At 39.4% G+C, this 20,139-nt stretch overlaps 2 protein-coding genes across 4 annotated transcripts in view; both read left to right on the forward strand.

Moving 5' to 3' along the window:
• DMXL1 (Dmx like 1) overlaps positions 1–9,376 on the forward strand; it is a 77,731-nt gene extending 68,355 nt beyond the window's left edge. For all 3 annotated transcript variants that reach the window (XM_079331499.1, XM_079331500.1, XM_079331501.1), the window contains 7 exons: positions 1,668–1,728; positions 2,218–2,345; positions 2,500–2,592; positions 3,029–3,120; positions 4,026–4,078; positions 5,081–5,298; positions 5,697–9,376. In XM_079331499.1, coding sequence (XP_079187625.1) covers positions 1,668–1,728; positions 2,218–2,345; positions 2,500–2,592; positions 3,029–3,120; positions 4,026–4,078; positions 5,081–5,298; positions 5,697–5,921 — 870 coding nt within the window. In that variant the 3' untranslated portion in view covers positions 5,922–9,376. The remainder of the gene's footprint in view (positions 1–1,667; positions 1,729–2,217; positions 2,346–2,499; positions 2,593–3,028; positions 3,121–4,025; positions 4,079–5,080; positions 5,299–5,696) is intronic.
• A 1,389-nt stretch (positions 9,377–10,765) lies between these two features.
• The window catches only part of TNFAIP8 (TNF alpha induced protein 8), a 57,763-nt gene continuing 48,389 nt past the window's right edge, over positions 10,766–20,139 (forward strand). Inside the window, exon 1 of the mRNA XM_079331529.1 lies at positions 10,766–10,950. Coding sequence (XP_079187655.1) covers position 10,950 — 1 coding nt within the window. The 5' untranslated portion in view covers positions 10,766–10,949. The remainder of the gene's footprint in view (positions 10,951–20,139) is intronic.

Genomic DNA, 20,139 nt, shown 5'->3' on the forward strand with positions numbered 1-20,139 from the left:
CCATTTGGCTTTTTTGTTGACATTTCTGATATTAGAGAAAAAGACAGAGAAATGTGTATTTCAAGATCATATTTCTTATCTTTAGAAAGTGTTTTGGAATGAACTTGAATAACTGAAGGACATAAGACTTCAACAAAACTTTGAGAATTGAAAGATCAAAATCTGCTTCCAAAGTGTTATTAAGAGGATTGTAGTTACTTCATTAATCCAAACCCAGGGAATTTATGATAAGAAAATAAATTATTTCCCTTCCAAGTACTTTTTCCTCATTTTTGTTGGCAAACTGATAATTTAGAGGATATTTCTTTAAAACTCTATTGATTGTATTTAAGAATATGAAGAACATGAAAATTTGTAATTCTTGCCTCTTTCCAGTTGACACCCTGATATAATTGGAGGCTGGGGGAGCATAGCATACTTGATACCTCATCACTGTCTACTGCCCCAAAATTAGTTAACGCAAAATTAATGTTAAAATACTGTACAAAATTACAGCAATTGAAAGTCACCTTTTGATTCAATGGTCTTGAAGATATTTTCTGACCTAAATGTTCCTCTGAAAGTTGTTCAGTGCCAGCTTGCTGTTTGTATGTGGTAAATGATAAAAGATGCTGTGTTGAAGATGAATGCCTTGGCAACAAAATTTCATGTGTTCTCATTTGAAGTTAACACCTGCCACAAATACATGTTTTTCCCTTCTAAAATGCTGATGTAAATAATATATGGATGAACAAACCAAATCCAACAGTTCTCTGAGGAAGGACAGTCCTCAATGAAGTCAGATACATTTGAGACCTATTGGGAAATAAAAGGATGAAAACTTAACTTTAATATACATTAATAGAAATAAGTGAAGGGGAGAGACAATACAGGCACAGATGTATTTCCTTAATTATAAAAATCCTTGCTCTTTTTTTCCTTTTGTTGTGTGGAACATGTCATGTAAATATATGGGCTTTAAATATAATTGTCCAATGTCTCCAATCCTCTTTGCACATTGAATTCTTCCCTGCAGGAATTAATTAAGATAAGAGAAAACAAAAACCTGTGTGATGCATCTAGATCAAAGCTAATTTTGAAGTTTAGGAAAAAACAGGCTACTGAAAATTCATTGGATCTGTATTTGCAAAATTTCAATAATTATTTATTTATTTAATACCAGTTACACAGTAAATTGCTTATTCTGGATGGTCAGAAATAACCACTTTTCAATCAATGGCAATAAGTTAACTAGAGTTGAAAATAGATATATTCCTTCCTACTTTTCACTTCTGTTAAAGTTTGTTTACCTCTTTCTTTACATGCTTCTGCCTTTCTCTTGCTTATCTTACAATATTCAGGAATTTTCCAATAAATTTAATGGGATCAGAAAGGAATTGGCAAGAAAAGAGGTAAGACTGCAGTCTAAGGGGTGTTTATATTTGGATCCATACATTTCTGAAGAAAAAGTTTAATATATATCTAGATGTATAAAGCTGCAAAAGTGTTAACATCTACACTAGTCTTGGAAGACACCTACTTCTATCTGAATCTCTAAACCCAGTACTTGTTTTCATAGGAATTTTGATAGGAAACAACTCTCTGCAATCACTAATTGTTCTCTAGTTTGATAACTTTTTGTTCAGTAATAGTGTTTAATTTTTTTTAATTTTTTTTGTATTGAACAGATGCTCAAGAAAGCTATTAATAATGTAAGAAGAATGGCTTCTCATCCAACACTGCCATATTGTAAGTTCAGGTTCTTTTGAAAAAGAAAACATTATCTAAAGATCATGTTTCTTACTCACCTGTTTCTTAGTGTGTTGCTGTTTTGTATAGCACAACAATTTATTAAATGTTTTTAAAGTTTTTTAATAGCCATACTTACAGAAACTATTTTTCATTTTAAAAAACACTTTTGGGGAATGTAAAATAGCCTTTAGAAACAGTAAAAAGTACTGTATTTCTCTCTTATTTGTGACTAGAGTGAAAGATACTAAGAAAAATGCATTACTATTTCCACATAAATATCTCCATATTTCATGAGAATCTAAATACAGTTCTTAATCAAATAATGAGTAACATTAGTTGAGTTGCAGAGGTACATCCTGCTCCTACAACCCAGACAGATACCACAGCATAATATTGGCACTAGCTATTTTGAGATGGTGTGAGTTTTCTTGAAATTATAAAAGCTACAGCTCTTGTGAAAGGTCATGTAAATATTTTCTGTTGCAGACCTGACAGGTGCTCAGGATGGAAGTGTAAGAATGTTTGAGTGGGGCCATGCACAGCAAATCACGTGTTTTCGGTCTGGTGGCAACTCACGGGTGACTCGAATGCGGTTCAATTACCAAGGAAATAAGGTAATTGGCAAAATGCTTTTGCTTCTTTTCTAGTCTCTTCTCCCCTCCCCCAATATAATTGTAAATTAGCAAAAACATCACGTGTTTCTAATCTAAAGTATTTTCTCTGCAATACGTACATATGTATTTACTATTACTGTATATTTTCTTTCAGTTTGGAATTGTTGATGCTGATGGATATATCAGTTTATATCAGACAAACTGGAAATGTTGTCCACTTACTGGAACTTCGCCTAAGCCATATTTGGTAAGCTGAAAACTTAGTTTCTATAAACTTGCATTGTGTTCCCCTGCTACTTCCTCCCTTTAGAATATCTAGGAGACGGCAAGGATTGTGCTGATAACCAGTATTAATCAAGATTAAGTTATGTATTGCTGCCATCCTGTGGACTGTATGACAGGTTCTTACACTCTAATCATACGTAGTGGAAAGTGGAAAATAACTTTAATTTTCATTGAGACATGTCAGTAAGAGTCACTTATCAATTAATGGACAATTACGCAGGGCTGCAGAGTATATTTCCACACAAAATTAAGAGTCTTACAAAGCATACCAATACCTTTATATTTATGTTCTTTAAATTTCTTATTAAACACCTTTCCTTCTGAAGGAAGTTCAATAATGTGTGCTTGCACAAAATAGATTCCTTTTAAATTAATAATTTCTAACTGCAATTTTTCAGACCTGGCAGTGTCATAGCAAAACAGCCAATGACTTTGTTTTCATCAGTTCATCATCTTTGATAGCTACAGCAGGATTTTCTTCTGACAACAGGTAAGATCTGTTGTGATAATGTTGTGATAAGTGGTGCCTTATTTTCTATCCTTTACCCCACTTTGCTTTTCTTGTGATTCTTCTTAAGCAGTTTAAGAGTACTTCTGCTTGATTTTTGTCTTTGTGAAAGAGGAAGAGAAAGCAATGTTTGCAATTAAATTCATGTGCCTCTCAAGGGAGGTTTCATAGGGAAGCACAAATATCCTGCTTGTGTTTCACATGAAGAGAAGTAGAAAGGGAGATCCTGAGTGCTGTCAGGAATCCAGTGAGGGATGTGTGGGAATGGTTTACAGCTGTGCCAGGGGAGTCTGGCATGGGACCCACATCAAGAAACATTTTGTTACTGGAACAGGCTTCATTGAGGTCAGTCCCCAAAGCCTGTCAGAGTTTGAGGCATTTGGACAATGCCATTAATGACACACTTTAGCTTCTGGTCAGCCTTGAACGTGTCAGGTGGGTGGATTACATGATCCTTCTAGGCCCCTTCCAGCTGAACTATTCTGTTCTGTCCTATGCACATGAACCTGTCATGGAAGTTATTTTTCCAGCTCTAGGGAATTTGCATAGGTCTTCATTTCTTTTGTTTTCGTAAGAAAGTATGATCAAAAGTTGATCATAAAATAACAAAATAACAAAATCTGACAGCATCCCTGTGAATTAAGCTACAAAAAATTGTTAACATAAATGCTTTATGGAAATAGCAGTTATGGAATGATTGTATAGAAGACATGTTCCTGTTTGATTAACTATTGAAGTAATTTAGAGTCTGCTCAGAAGTCATCATTGAAAGTCTGTTTACAGTGCTTTATGCCTGTAACAGCCTGTTTAAGTTAAAGATGACTTTTCAAGTCTTCAAAATACCTTAGAACATCCGTTGCTGAATTAAGCCATATTTTTTTCTGCAGAAATATTTGTCTTTGGGATACTCTGGTTTCTCCTACAAACAGCCTGGTGCATGGTAGGTAAAATGCAACAAACAAAATGTTTGACCACAGAATAAAAAAGTGTGTTTGTCTGTCTACCTTTGTGGAAGAGTTATTGTGAGAAGTCATTTTAACATTGGCAGTGAAATGTCTTTCACAATTCTCTGTGAGTTTACCAGTGGGACTATCAAACCAGATTCCTGAGATATTACTTGGTATTCTATATACATCATTGGTTTCATGGGCATGAGCACCTTCCTTGGCATGCCTTTCAAACATTTCTGTTCTTTTAAAAAGGGTTCTGGGCGCTCCTGCTTTAGGATAGTTATTCCTCTGAGTAGGAGATGCAATAAGTTTTAGCTGGGTTTCATTAGCTTTATTACTAATACTTTGTTGCAAGTAATACAACCAATGCATTTCAATATCTGAAATACAGAATTGAGATCAGAGCGTTGTGAACTCCATCTACTTAAGTGTGTGGGAGAGACATACGAAATTCCTAAATGTAAATTCATAGGCCCTTTGAACTACAAGTGGAGTGTACCAAGCTGTATTCTGATAATTGTAATTTTCATTCACTTTTTCCTCTCATTTAGGGGAGTAGACATATCCAAATAAATGTCAGAAGCAGTAAAATGACCAGCAGAAACTTGCAAGATAATTGTGCAAGTAGTTTAGGAAGAATTTCTGATGGGCATTACAGAACTTAAAATAACAAATTATATTACTTAAAATAACAAATCTGTTATTTAATTATTTTTAAATAATCTGTTTCTGGTCAAGGATTTAGAGTTACACAGGGATAGAAAAAAGGGTAGAATTTTTTGTTAATACAGCTCTTGATTGCTTAATTTGAGAATACTGCAGCTTCAGAATGTCTGATGGGAACCTGGATTTATATTTATGTACTACAATAAGTGGGTGGGTTGTGGTCAACTGGATTACAGCATCAAAGCCACTGTTGTTATTCTCTTGAACTATTAGAGGTTGATGGAAAATGCAGTGTTTTATTTAAATTACTTTCCTTTGGCTTTCAGCTTTTATCTGTCATGATAGTGGAGCAACTGTGTTAGCATATGCTCCAAAACACCAGCTGTTGATATCTGGAGGCAGAAAAGGCTTTACCTGTGTAATTGATCTTCGCCTAAAGCAGCAGCAACAGTTACTCCAGAGTCATGATTCTCCAGTCAAAGCAATTGCTGTTGATCCTACAGAAGAGTATTTTGTCACAGGATCTGCTGAAGGCAACATAAAGGTATTAATGAGGGGGAGGGAGCAGAGGTGCTGTGTATGTTCAGAATCTTCTACAGGTGTGGTATAATCAGACATCATATGTATTGCATTTCTTCTCAACACTGACTTTCACATTTACTAATTTAAATATGAAATGTCAGTCTTAACCTCTTTTTCAGGCAGTCCTCCTTAATTTAATTAGTGATACATTTGTGTCTGTCTGTATTGCCAATTACAGAAAATGAGCACTAGTATTCTATAAATGTGTCATTACAGATTGCTACATATTCTTCTTTTAAAGTTAGTGTCAGAAAAGTAAATGCAAAATGTAGTGCAATTCTTCCATGATTCACTGTTGATGTTTTTTTAAGATCATGCTAATTATCCTTATAAGAGATTGATGTTTTGATGCTTTTCCAGGTATGGAGTCTGTCTACATTTAATCTTCTTCACACTTTCATCAATGAGCATGCTCGACAGTCTCTCTTCAGAAACATTGGGACAGGAGTCATGCAAATTGAAACAGGACCAGCAAATCACATATTCTCCTGTGGTGCTGATGGAACAGTTAAAATGAGAATCTTGCCTGATAGATTCAGCCCTTTAAAGGATGTGTTAAAAAATGATGTGAAGTTTATGATCTAATGTTTTTCTCAGAATAGTGAGTAACATTTCCCTTCTGTCATCCTTGAAAATATTTTTCCTGGAACTAGCCAACAGATGCACAATGACAGCTTGTGACACAAAGACGTTTTGGGGATTTTTTCTTTCTCTCCTTTTGCCCGCAACCCCCTATTTATTAATTACCTGGAGCTTTTAGTCCCTGATGCACTAATGCCTTAAAGATTAAAAGGTCCTTCAGATTTTGATCATTGCTTAAAATAAAAGCAAAATATTACTCCAAATTACATAGTTATAATTTGTAAAGATGTTGCTGAAGTGGTTTACACTTCCTTTTGAGGTAGTTACACTCTCACCTGGAGTGTACCATCTGGGCATGACCTGTGTTTATATTCAACACCTTGCCACCTTGTAAAAGCTTGTCTGTCCTGATGGAAACCTTAGGTAATGTTCTTTTCACTGTGGCAACCATAACTGCTTCTCTTCTCAATTTGTTTAATCAGCTGACAATAAAAATTTATGCCTATGTGCAGAAGAGAAACAGAGTTTCCAGGAGTGAATACTCCTTATCATGCAGGCATTCATATAATGAGCCACATTCTCTCTCCATTCCTGAAATCCAGGCTGTTTACCTCTCTAACTTGCCTGATCTCCTTCCTCTCATCTAGAGTATAAGAAACTGAAGGATGTTCTGTAACTTGTCTTCTGTTCTATAGCTTGAATCACTGCCATCAGGATGGCAGGCTGTCCTTTTAAAAACAAATATATTTTTAACCCTGAACACTCCCTTTACAGAAAATAAAATGTAAGTATGAATGGATATCTTCCTAGTAAAATAGTTAAGATTGTATGAAGCCTTAGACTTGATCGAAAAGATACAGGGAGATACTGCTTTAGGATATGGGACTAGAATTTCTGCAAAGACTATTTATTTAGATGTCATTAGAGGAAATAAAAGAAAAACCCCACCTAATTTATTTTTACATCTTTTCAGTAAGACTTTTATTTAGCCCAAAGATAGTCCATTCTTAGCACTTACATTCTTCTTTGTCTGTTTTTTCTAAGTACTTAAGGAAAAAGGAAAAAGTAGTGCAACAGCAAAGTACTTCTACACTATCAGTCTTTCTTTCTTGATCTACTTGTTTTTGTTTACATCTGATGTCAGATGAAAGAAAACAAACTGAGAAGGATAGATGTAGAGGGTGGTTTTTTTGCCAAAATATTAAACTGCATAACTTAAATGTTTGACCAAATTATTAATGCACAAGGCCTTTACTTTTTTTTTTGTCATTTAAACTGTTTCTGTATGTATTTTGATTTACTTTTCCTTCCTTGAGAGCTTGACAAAGATTTAATTTGTAAATTAGATGTGAGGCTGGATTACTTGAATGCCAATGGTGTACTTTTTGCTAAAAGATATTTTGTGAAATATAGCACCAAGATATTAACTGTAAAATAACTTGTCAAATTAGGAACTATGGGGATAAATAAAGCATAGCAGAAATGAAGGGCTTGTATAATGAACTATGTAACATTCTCAGGATGCTTTTATCTTAAGAATATAAAGTTGTTTAAAAAGATTTTGTAAAATGTATTAAGGTCATTTTAAATGTATGTTTCGCAAGTTGCAGTGCAAACACTATGAAGGTTTTTATGCACATAACCTGAATTTTCAATTTGTGCAATAAAAAGAATGTGAATGTTTTGCCATGAAGAAACATGTGACAGCATTTCAAACTGGTACAGCTGTTCAGTGATTCAATTGTAATTGTTCTTCCTTTACACTTAGAGACTGAAATTGAACTGATTTCAAACAGTTTAAGTAGAATGATGGACCAGAAAAGTGACTAGAAGTGACACCATCGTACAAAACAGACTTGCCTAATGAGTATGAGTTACCTGCTCAGTGGCTGAGTTTCTAATATTTATTCTAATGGAAGAAGGAAAACAGTGGAGTTAACAGTAGCACACTCCTTTAGAATCAGCTGAAACCGTAACTTTGTAGCTGCTTTATTTACATGCATCAGTTTTATACATCCACTGAACTAACAAAGTTACAAGTGTGTAAAAATCATGGCAGTATTATATGATTGTGTCCTTGATGTTTTGTCCTTAAATATTTATATCTCATTAGCTTTAATTCTTCAAATTCAAATCTGTTGTACTGGCAATCACAAAAAGCTGTCTTACCATCTGCAAACTGAGCAGATTTTAATGCAATTTGCCAAGACATACAATGTTGTCATTTTTCTGAGTAAAGCTGCACTTTGAAAAATCCTGGCAAACTTATGCTTATACCAGAAAAGTACTGACCTTGCCCAGGCATTTTCAATTATGTTTATAGTTACCATAAGCTATTCTCAAAACTAAATTATGTAAAATCACAATGTATTTGCCACACCTTTATAATCTTTCCAATAAATCCTGCAGAGACTTAACATTCTAGAGTTCCATTTTGCTGCTATTTTATTTACAAATCAGTTGTTTGCTAGCATATTTTTCATTGATGTTTAACTATTGTAAGACAAATTATCAGTAGCTTTCTTGTAATGATGGAGTGAAAATGAGTTAAATTCTGTTTTATGCAAAATTTTTAAAGGGACACTCTCAACTTTGAATATAGTCATTGGAGAAGAACTGAACTCAGAACCCTCTGGCTGTTGCCCTTAATTTCTACTGACTTGTGTCCTCCAGCAATTAATGCTTTTTCCCTGTTGCAATGCAAGTTGCTCAAACTTAAGGGTACTAGTGCCTAGAGAGGTCCCCATGCTTAAAGTAACCATGTGCACAAATTGAACATTAAATTTGATTTTGCCAGTGCTTAATCAATAACACTTTATAGTCCAGACAAAATAATTTAGCTTGTAGTTGACAATGTCCCTTTTAAATATCATGGACTGGGAGCTGTGACTTGTGTTTGTCTGTGTAGCAGTACATAATGCTGTCAGAGTGTGTCATTCTTGTGCTGCTGACTGTTTCCGTTACCTCAGATACATGGTCCAAGTTCATCATGATTACTTCAGCAACTTGTGAAAGTTAAAACTCTGGCCATCTGGGTACTTAAACTGGCTTGCTGTGTGACTTCACACCAGAAAATTCTCAGCTGACAGCTGCTCTTGCAGGATGTTGATGGAGAAAGATGGAATAGATGCAGATTTTGTACCAGGGTGGTGCAGAGTGAGGTCGCACATGTTCTACTGCATTTGAGGAACCTCAGAACCAGTTGCAGGAAATAAACTATGGAGATATCCCACATTAGCTACCCCCTTCCTATATAGAGCACCCAGTGTTAGATTAGATGCAATAGTTATGAAAAAGCAACAGTGATTAAGGGGAAATAAGCTTGGAGATTATATATTCTCCAAGGTAATTATTTTCAAATGTTTATTTTTACTAAAAATAGCAAAACCATCGCTAATGGCAGGTTCAGCACACTGATCAAACTACTTTCTATAAAATAAAGATATTGATTTACCAAGTTTCTTAGTGTTTCTTATTTCTCCCATTTCTGTCTCTAAAATATGCATGGCTTCTTTTTTTTTTTTTTTTTTTTATGCCTTATCTTGTGCTTTTTCTTAACCTTGTTCTAACTTTCTCGTGTTTGGGAGGGGGATCGGATGCTTGGTTTTTTGGTTAGTTTTTTTTTAATGCCTGAGTAACAGAACTGACTAAAAGTAAATTATTTTGCAGTGCAATGACAATGAGGCTGTTGTAGTGTGGCACTCTCCATTGTCTGCCACAACTTAACTTCTGATGCCCCTTTTCTATTTCATTTAAGCTTGAAAACCTGTGAAGGTCTTAGTGAGGTTTGTCCACATCTAGCAGAGGTAAAAGTATGAATGCATCTGTTATGATCTGATTAGTGAGAGATGCCCAAATTAGGACCAAATGTGATGAAATGCTAGTTCAACAATGCTGACTTTATTTTGTAGCTTTTTGTGTGTAAGGGAGAGTGCCAGCAGAAGACAGTCACCACCCATGGATCCAGCAGTGTCCTGTTGGTCCTTTTTCATCCTGAGCTCCTCAGTGGTGGGGTGGGGGGACCTGGCTCATTCTTCTTTTGATAATTTCTGTCCAGAAAGGGATTCAGCCACTGATTACAAAAATTTTTCACTATGCATTTTAGCAAGCAAGGGAATCCATGCTTATGGGCTAAAAGTTGCATAGTGCTCTATAGTTAGTATTGTAGTTAGTATTCTGTCTTCCATTGGTTAATGATTCCATTGCTTCCAATGCTAATTAGTCAGTTCTTCTTTTGAGTCAGTGGGCTCCTTGAATCGGAGGGCTATGAGCTGCTGGTTGCAATCTCCCCCTTACGCAGTCAGATGATGATATCGTGGTTGCTGAATTGGATTTATTGCTGTCTTCCGCATCTTGGGAGTTCTGCCTGATGTCCTTGTGGCCTGTGACTTTGGGGTTTTTTGTATCCACGATCATCCCTCTTTCCCAGCTTTGTTAACCTTCCCCTAGATCACTGAGCAGTGTTGCCTTTACACACAGCCCGAGTCCCTGGTATCCACAGGGGAATTATGGAAGCTGTTGGTAGTTGCAAAGGCCACCTGTCCCATGCCTTGGGATGTTCTTCCTTCGTTGATAGGTGTGCGAGCTGCTCCTTTCCATACAGTCGATCCCAGCAGGCATGTACGGACCGCGTTCTGCTAACCAGATCTTGCCTCTGCCAGGCCTGGAATAAGCACCTTCCTGGCACAAATTCCTCTCCTCTCTGGCCTTAATAGTGTTTGAGACTTGTTCCTTAACTCCGCGAGTCTGCATGAGCAGAGCACGCATCTCGCCAGGCTGGCAGCAAGCTGCTGCCAAAATCTAAGCTACCTCTGCGTACAGCTCAGTAGACGCAAGCGATTGTATTGAAAGGGCTCGCCGCTGGTGCGGGGGTCGGGCGGGCCCCGCCCCGGCCCGGGGCGAGCGCAGGGCAGGGCAGAGCCGGCTGCGCGCCCGCCCCGCCCCGCTCCCGGTCCCTGTCCCGGCGCGGAGCCGCGAGTCGCCGCCGCTGCCCGCTCCGCCCGGCCCGCCGGTGCCGCCGCCCGAGCACACAGTGAGTGCGCACACAGAGAGTGGGAGAGAGGGAATGCTGCCGCTGCTCCGCGGGGCCCCGGCCCCATCCCTGCCCCCGCCCTGCCCTCCGGCCCGAGAGCGGCGGGGAGCGGGCAGGGGCCCGGCGGCGGCCCCGGCAGCTCCGCGGGGCTCAGCCCGGGGCCGCAATGCGGCCGTGGGGGCGCCTGTGGGGCCGGCTCCTGCCCCGGCGGGTCCCGGCGCCGAGCTCCGGCTGGGAGCTCCCGAACCGCCGGGGAGTTTGCTCCGCGCCGATGTGTTTGGGTGAAGGCTGCTCTGCTCTGCTCTGCTCGGGACACCGAGCCTCTTCCGCTCCTCCCGGGCTGGCTTTTCCCTGTTTTTCCAGAAATGTTTCTGCTTTCTCCCGGAGTGAGCCATGCCCCGCGTCCGGGTGCGCTGGGTCTCGCAGGACTGACCTGCAGCTCTTGAGGCAGGGACTAGCGTGGGGATGCAGCTGAAGTCTGCGCGCTGCTGGTAAAAGACAAACTTTTCTGAGGCGTGCCAGTTTGGCTTTGAAATACTACTAGCAAAAATCCTGAGGTTCCGCCGGTAGAATTAGTTGTATCTTATTTACATACCTCTAATTAAAAAAAGAGAGATCACAATCCAATGTGGGGTTTTCCTTTTTAAAAACCTGAATGGTCAGACCTTCCACACCTCTGTGTTTCTCTAGAGACACTCTAGACATGTTCGCAGTCTTACCTGAGCATGGGTGAAGCAAAACACGGTCCAGGTGATGCTTGCCCTCTCTGCACGTGTCCTTTGCAAGTTGTTGGCGTAACTTTAGTCAGTGAAACGACTCCCGTTGCAAACTGCCTGGTCAAAACTTCTCCCAGCAGTCGTTTTCACATTCACTGGCTGGGTTGACTGCTTTCAACTCTGTTTATCTCTTGTAAGCTCTAAATAGGAAATTTGCTTTGAAAGAGAGTAGACAGTGGAGCCAAGAAAAAAAAAAAAAAAAAAAAACCTGAAGGGATGTTGCAGTGGCAAGAGGGTTTGAGACCTATATTTGAAAGACAAAACTTTGTGAACTTGGAACATGCTTAGGAGCAGGAAGAAGGAACTGAAATGTTCCAATACATTTACATTCGGTACTGCTATTAAAACATTCTCGTACATTTAGTGCCTCTGCTTCACCTGAAAGCAAATTTCATCTGGAACACTACTGAAATGGAAGTTACAGTGCAGATGTTTGCAGGAGCACAAAACACCACAGGTTGAAATGGAAGTTGCTCGCTGTTTGCCCTGACAACAGGAAGCTGCTCATTTCCGTTAAATAGTAACTAGCCTAATCTGACCAAACCTAGATTTCAGTGTGCTCCATGGCTTCATTTATCTGTTTTGAGTTTTCTTGAAATAGTTGCTGCTAGGTAAAGAATGATACATGCTACTTGAAAAAGCTGAGTGGATAATCAGTTCTCAACTTTGGTCAATTTCATGTTTTGGTACCACAAGGCAAGGCCTCCAAGTGATGGACAATAAAATGCCTAATTAGCATTAAAGCAGATGATCCTTGCAGATTAGTTTTATACCAACTAATACTGAAATACTGAAATAGCAATTTATGGTATGTAAACAGTGGCTAGTTTGAGATAAGTTACATCTTAGGATGAGTTGTCTTCCAAGTTGCAATGTTTGTTCTTGAGTTTGCCTCATAATAGAGGTTTTGGGATAGAATTCACCTTTATGTTTTTTGTTAATCCTTGTACATGAACAGTACAAAGATGAAAAAGAAAATAAGTCAAATGGTATTTGTCATTGTATATATCCTTTAAAACTGCCTACTTAATCTAAAAGGTTGCTGGTACCTTTTCAACTTTTTTCCTGTATTTATTACATTCCAGCAGCTTAACCACTTTCTCAGTAAATTCTTACATCCCTAAGATAAGTCTTAAGGCAAAGAGATGGTACTTTGCTTCTTTTCCTTTTATGTTTTTAGGTAGGTTTCTTGTCCTTTTTTTCCCCCTATATTAGACAGATCATTTAAACTACTTTTTCTACTGACAAATTTCTTGCATGTGTTGTCACATTTTGTGAATCAGACTGATCTGATGAACAAACCAAAATTTTACAGAAAATTAATCTTATAGGAAGAATTTTCTTATAGGTAAAGTTTTCTTTGTACCCAATATACTTGAAAAAGGGCCAAGATAAATTTCAGTAATGTGTACCTCAACTTGACAGATTCTAGTGCTCTATTTTTTTCTTTAGAATATCAGTACACAAATGGTGGTGCTCCAGGAGTTATGATTTAATGTCTGAGTGACTTGGGGACTTTTTTGGGCTGTCTGGGGAATTTTTTGTGTCTATCTACTCACAGCTGTGAGCAGCCATGTTATCAATTCTATTTGTGATAAAAATATTTACAACATTCTTCAGTTGTAATGTAGTGCAAATTCTAGGCCTATTTATTTTGTACTAGCTTTGCCATCACTGAAAGTGAGTGTGGTTTGAAATTATGTGGGGTTTTTTTCCCTCTTATGCCTCCAATGTGATGAAATCATAAGACCCAGGGTAAATGTTACCTGTGTTCAAGTGAAGTTTAAGAGGGCATTTTTCAGTGAAGCATGTGAACAAGAGGTTTCACACACAGCTGTTTTACATTCTGTTTCTCAAGTAATGTTTTGCTCTAACCAGAATTTCCTTTTCTAACCTAGAGTTTGACCTCACCCCCACTGAGAAACGAGCTCTGTGCTCTGAGACTGAGGTGTGTAATTTGCAGAGCAGTAGTGGCACTTGGCTCTTTCCTAGGCATCTCTAACAAGTCTCAAAGAAAGGGAAGAGTATGGAATACTCTTGGAAGTATCACTTCTTTCTTCATTTCAGTGTGGTGGTTCCTGGAATCTCTGTAGTCAGGCAGGTGTATGAGATGGGTATTAAAAAAAATGCATAGCTTTTAAATGACAAGATTTAAAGTTATTCCTTAATTTCAATACATTCTTGTTTGGAAATACAGATAATGAATAGTAAATGTCTCAGCCCTTGAGCAAACCTTACAGGGACTTAATAGGTGTTACATGACTTTTTGATGATAATGCCCTTAGCTGGCATTGGTGAGCTTTATGCTGAGGATTAAGTCCAGAAGACATTAGCACTAAAATCCACATTCCTTTTAATCTTTTCTCATTAAATAAAATTGTGTCTTCTAATAGGTAAACTTTAGTTTTAATTATGCCTGACTTAATCCAAATTCTCATTTTTCTTACAGGAGTAGGGTTGTACATTTTTAAGTAACTGTTTTTGAAACCCAGTATATATAGTGGGGTCAACAAAACTGGACACATTAAAAGCTGGCATTTTCTCCCAGTTTGTATAATAATGCAGTGAAGAATGCAGGAGTGCAGTAGTGTTGGCCTATGGAAATCAGGCTGGATGCAGCTGTGGCTGATGGTGGTTATTTGGATAGGTCTGACCCTGAATGTGGTTGTTAAATCACCTGAAGGAGGTGTGTGTGCCTGAGCAGTGGGCTGGGCTCTCTGTGTTCACAGTTGAGTATTTGGTCTGTTCTGTACCTGTGTCTGGAGACCCCACAATGAGCTGGTGGAACTTCCATTTACCATAACAATTTGATATTTATTACCAGATCAATTGCAAAATCTTTGTTGTGTGGTGTGTTTAAACCTTTCTCAATTAATGGATTAATTTCTGGTGTAGTACTAGAGCCTTTCTGGAGCATGTCTAAATTGTGTGCCCGTGCTAAAGGAGGTCTGGAGAGGAATTCAGGGAATGGCAGAGCAAAGAAAACTGTTTTAAACAGAACTGGCTTCTAAAGTTGAAGATTTTATATGCTTGCTTCTCTTAGTGTCTCAGTCTGGTACTTGTAAACTAAGTTTCCATCTAACCAAGTATTTTTACAGACAATGTATTTTTTTTCTTGTTTGGTGTTTTGTCTGCAGAAGTTACAGGGGCTCAGGTATATTCAGGGTGAGCTGTACATGGCTGAACTGAAGAAGAACATATAACTACAGTCCACATTATTCCTCTAAGTACTAAACACTTGTAAAAGGAAAGAATATATTAAACTTTAAGGTAATAAGAAACAGAAAAATGAGCTGCAAACAGGAAAGCATATGCCTACAAGTCATTATCTGCTAAGGTACTTATCTCCTGGGCTTTAAAGCTGAGCACCTCTCTTGTGATGGAAATAAAAGCCACTAGTTACCTGTGGCTGATTGTCTTCTCCAGCATAGATATGACACACAGATAGTGTTGTAATTTTGTTTTTGGGAGATATTTTAAGTAATAATAAGTGATCCAGTGAGGCAAAAATAGAAAAGAAAATAAAAAGTGCCTTTTAGGTAAAAAAAAAAGAGTTTTGGGAAGGGGATAATAATTTTATCCAAATGCATGCTAAATTGAAATTTATCAAACAAAATGTTATCAGACTTAAATTATTGATGGTGCAATATGAGATGTGTAACCACTGTGATTCATGAAGAGGAATTTCTCTTTAGCTTCTAGCTGAAGCAAGTTGTTTTGCACCCAATTCCCATACTCCAGTGTTGCCCCCTTCCAGTTTGATATATCATACTGGCCTATCTAAAGTATGTTGACATTGCTGCAGAATAATACTTGGCTGAAGAACTTACTTTACCTGCAAATACAGCTGAAGTTCTGGAAGTTAATTGTGAAATCCTGGAGAAAAGGGTATTAAAAATTTGGCTTCAGGTGATGAGGACCATTCTCTGCCAGAAGTCTGTGGGGTGTATGTGCTAACTAACACAACCAGCCTGAATATGTTGCTGCTCTCACCCAATTCTGAAAGAAACAAAAGTGTAATTTCCTGCTTTTGCCAGTTTTGCAGAAATCTGAGTCATAACCAGGTCATTGCTATCGTTGGAATATTGTTGATGGGATGGGGATAAAATAATTTCTACTGATTTCTTATGGACGAGGGCACTGAAAATGTTGAGCTTAATTTTGGAAAGTACAAAAGTAAAGCATGTGTCTGGGCCCATGAATCTTCTGCTGTGTTCCAATTCCAAAAACTGATGTTTGCAACAAATTCTTTTTATCCATAAATAGCACACTGTATGGCAGAAGGCTTATCCCCAGCAGCTGTAAATAGTGTAAATAGTATAAAATATGATTCCTTTTTTTGTTGCAATATCCAAAATAAATGATTGCCTCTTGACTTACTGAAAGCATTCCAGAGTGTAGTGGGTTGACCTTGGCTGGATGCCAGGCACCCATCAGAGCTGCTCTATCACTCACCCTGGTAACTGGACCAGGGAGAGAAAATAGAACAAAACATTCGAGAGTTAGATAAAGACCAGGAGAGATCATCCACCAAACAGTATTGCAGGATAATGAGAAGTAAAAGAAATGTTGAAAACACTTCCTCCCCACATGTTTCTCCTTCCCAGCTCTATCTTCTCCCCCCAGCAGTGCAGAGAGATGGGGGATGGAGTTTATGGCCAGTTTATGGCCAGTTCATTTCTCGTTCCTGCCACTGCTCAGGGAGGGGAGTCCTTCCTCTGCTCCAGTGTGGGGTCCCTCCCACAGGAGACAGTCAGGAATTTCTCCAGCTTGAGTCCACTGCACAGACAAGAGTTCTACACAAAATGCTGCTGTGTGTAGGGTCACTCTTCCATGGGGTCAGTCCTGTTCCAGCGTGGGTCCCCCAAGGGGCCATAAGTCCCAACAGCAAACCTGCTCCAGCTTGGGCTTCTCTCTCCCTGGGTCTGCAGGTCCCTGCCAGGAGACTGCTCCAGCACAGCCTCCCGTGGGTTCACTGCCTTTTGGACACACACACCTGCTCCAGAGGGGATTCTCCGTGGCTGTGGGAGACCTGTTACTGCATCCCTGTCACTCCATGGCTGTGGGTGACCCTCTGCATCCCTGCCATGGCTCTGGGAGACCCTCTGCATCCCTGTCACTCCATGGCTGTGGGTGACCCTCTGCATCCCTGTCACTCCATGGCTGTGGGTGACCCTCTGCATCCCTGTCACTCCATGGCTGTGGGTGATCCTCTGCATCCCTGTCACTCCATGGCTGTGGGTGACCCTCTGCATCCCTGCCATGGCTGTGGGTGATCCTCTGTATCCCTGTCACTCCATGGCTGTGGGTGATCCTCTGTATCCCTGTCACTCCATGGCTGTGGGTGATCCTCTGCATCCCTGTCACTCCATGGCTGTGGGTGATCCTCTGCATCCCTGTCACTCCATGGCTGTGGGTGATCCCCTGCATCCCTGCCATGGCTGTGGGTGACCCCCTGCATCCCTGTCACTCCATGGCTGCAGGGACACAGCTGCCTCTCCAGGGGCTGCACCACGGGCTGCAGGGGAATCTCTGCCCCAGCACCTGGAGCATCTCCTGCCCCTCCTGCTCCACTGACTCTGGTGTTTGCAGGGCTGTTCCTCTCCCGAATTCTCAGTCCTCTTTTCTCCGAGCACATTTTCATCAGCCCAATAATCATTTTCTCCTTCTTAAATCTCTTATCTGAGAGGTGTTACCATCATTCCTGGGTGCCCCAGCCTTGGCCAGTGACTTGTTCATCCTGGACCTGGTGGGCATTAGCTCTGCCATACACGAGGAAACCTCTGGCAGCTTCTCACAGGAGCCACCCCTGTAGACCCCAATACCAAAACCTGGCCATGCAAAACCAACATGTAGTTAGAAGGGGATTTTAGTGCTATTTTGTCTTGTGGAACAGAGGGGAAGTTGCTGCTTTGTTAATTGCTATTGATAAAGCATCCCCATTTTATATGAAATATGTTTTACAGCTACTTCTTGTATATAATTAACTAATATGAAATAAAAAAATAGCAAAACTACACCTCCAGTCTTTTGCAAAATGTTTGGTAGATGGATTTTTTGAGTCTTTACATACTGTGGTTTCAGAATGTAGAGAAATACTAGTTTGGTATTACAAAGTACCTGTGCCTTTCTGACTCATCTGCTGCAGATGGTTCTCCCTGAGTGGTAAGTGTGTGCATGCATAAAAAAGCTAGATAAGGTAAGCCTAGTTTAATGGCCTGTAATTAACCTCTGATTATTGAGTTGGTTTGGAGTATTCATAATTAGATATGTGTTTATTTATGATATCCTTCCACTTCTCAGCAGAAGATTATTTGTTTTGTATATATGCTTAGCCCATTTTCCTTAGTGTATTAAAGTAATTTTCAGGTTTTGTGGAAGAACCTTTGCCCACCTTCAGTTCATTCCACATCCTTCTTCCTCCATTCAGAACACAAAATCTGCATTTTATCAGCTCGTCTTGATGTTTTATTGTCAGTAACTGTTGATATTAAGATTTTGTTTAATTCTGATGTATATAGTACTCTTTTTAAGACTAACTGCGGAACTGTTTTATTTGTAAAAAATTCCTCTTCTGAGGCAACATTGTTTACCTTTATGTCTTTGATAGGATAAAAACATTTTGCTGCTGTTGGGTGTCCAGCTTGTAGTGTTTGGGATTCCAGACATAAAATTTGCGTCTCAAGTAGTCTAGAGTTGGTCTTATTTATAGTGTTGCTAGAACTTTCAGCTGTGTTATCTTTTTGGCATGACTGGAATGATTTTGTAGGTAGCTAAGTGAGCTTTATTGGCATGTGAAAATTAGTTTTGTTTTTTATGAGATTAAAAAGTTTTCTGTGGAAGACTAGGAAGGAGGACAGGAGGATGGAACAAGAGAGACAATTCTGAGCATGTTGTGGGAGCCTTGAAGTTTGCTAAGTTGTGTCTTGGTTTAAAAGATAGGTATCTGCTAAGGAAGGTAGAAGCTGTCTTGGAATGGAAAATGTAGACTTTTTCCCTGTGCATTATTATAATTTTGAAAATTAAGGGACTTTCAGGCAAGGATATGAGGATAGTTCTTTACTAGTATGTATAAATTTTAAAAAATCTACAACTTAATAGGAAAATTAAAATAAAAATGTAATACAATGTAGTACAAAAACCCCAAACCCTGACAGAGTCAGAATACAACCTGATACCCCATCAGTCAGTCAGGGTGTTGGTATCAGTCTGATCAAATGGTGGCTGCAGTCCTCCTGCAGTGACAGATGTGGTTCAGCTGAAGCAGTGCTCCTGTAGAAGGTGCAGTTTTCCTCTGAAGGTCTAGTGGTGGTGTAGATAGGTTTGGGTTTTCCCTGGAAATCCAGTGGGAAAAGGTTAACTGTGGTATTCTAAATTTTAGATTAAATCTAGGTAGGAATGCTTGGCTCTTCTTCCTGGGTGGAGCATCTCACAATGGGATGATGTAATTTTATCAGTCATGCTGTGAGACTCCATTAACTGGAGATTGGTCATGAAAGAGGTAAAAGAGCAGTGCCTCCCTGGTTTTAACAGCTGGTAAAAATAAAAATCATAGATATAAAAATATATATAAAACATACTTTTGGTTACATCTTGTATTGCAACCTAAGACAAGTTGTCCAAAACTTTTGCATGTCAAGTTAGAAGAAGGTAGTTGATAACCTTTATGTTTAGATGTTTAATTATGGCAAAGATTACAGTGAAACAGGGAATAAGAAAGCTCAGTAATTTTTTTTGTCTGTGCTGTATTTTAAATGTGTGTATAACAAAATCAAGAAGCTATGCTATTTTATTTTGTTTACATTGTGGTACAAATAGACTGTCCTACATTTGAGCTAAAGGACAGATCTGCCTTGGTGGGATAATCTGTGTCATATTTCATGTTTCTCCCCCTTCCCCTTGTAACTGCTTTTAAGTTAATAAAAGCAACTGTGTAAAATATGTGAAGGGGTATCTTCTCCTGAAGTCTCAAGCGGATTCAGGATGAGTGTAGCAAAGTTTTTCTGAACCTCTTCATTGGGAGCAGCCCTGTGGGGCAAGACTTGAGGATGGCTGATGGAAAACTCCACATGAGCCATCAGTGTGTGCTCACAGCCCACAAAGCCAGGCTTGTCCTGGGCTGCCCCAAAAGCAGCGTGGCCAGCAGGGTGAGGGAGGGGATTCTGTCCCTCTGCTCTGCTCTGCTCTGGTGAGACCCCACTGCAGAGCTGTGTCCAGCTCTGGACAGCATGAGAAGGACATGGAGCTGTTGGAACAAGTTCAGAGGAGGGTCATGAAGCCAACAAAGGGACTGGAGCATGTCCCCTACAAAGCCAGGCTGAGACAGCTGGGGCTGTTCAGCCTGGAGAAGGGAAGGTTGTGTGGAGAGCTCTTGGCAACCCTGCAGGGTCTGAAGGGGCTGTGGGGAAGCTGG

The sequence above is a fragment of the Erithacus rubecula genome (assembly GCF_903797595.1).
Source record: "Erithacus rubecula genome assembly, contig: SUPER_Z_unloc_4, whole genome shotgun sequence".
Classification (NCBI taxonomy): Eukaryota; Metazoa; Chordata; class Aves; order Passeriformes; family Muscicapidae; genus Erithacus; species Erithacus rubecula.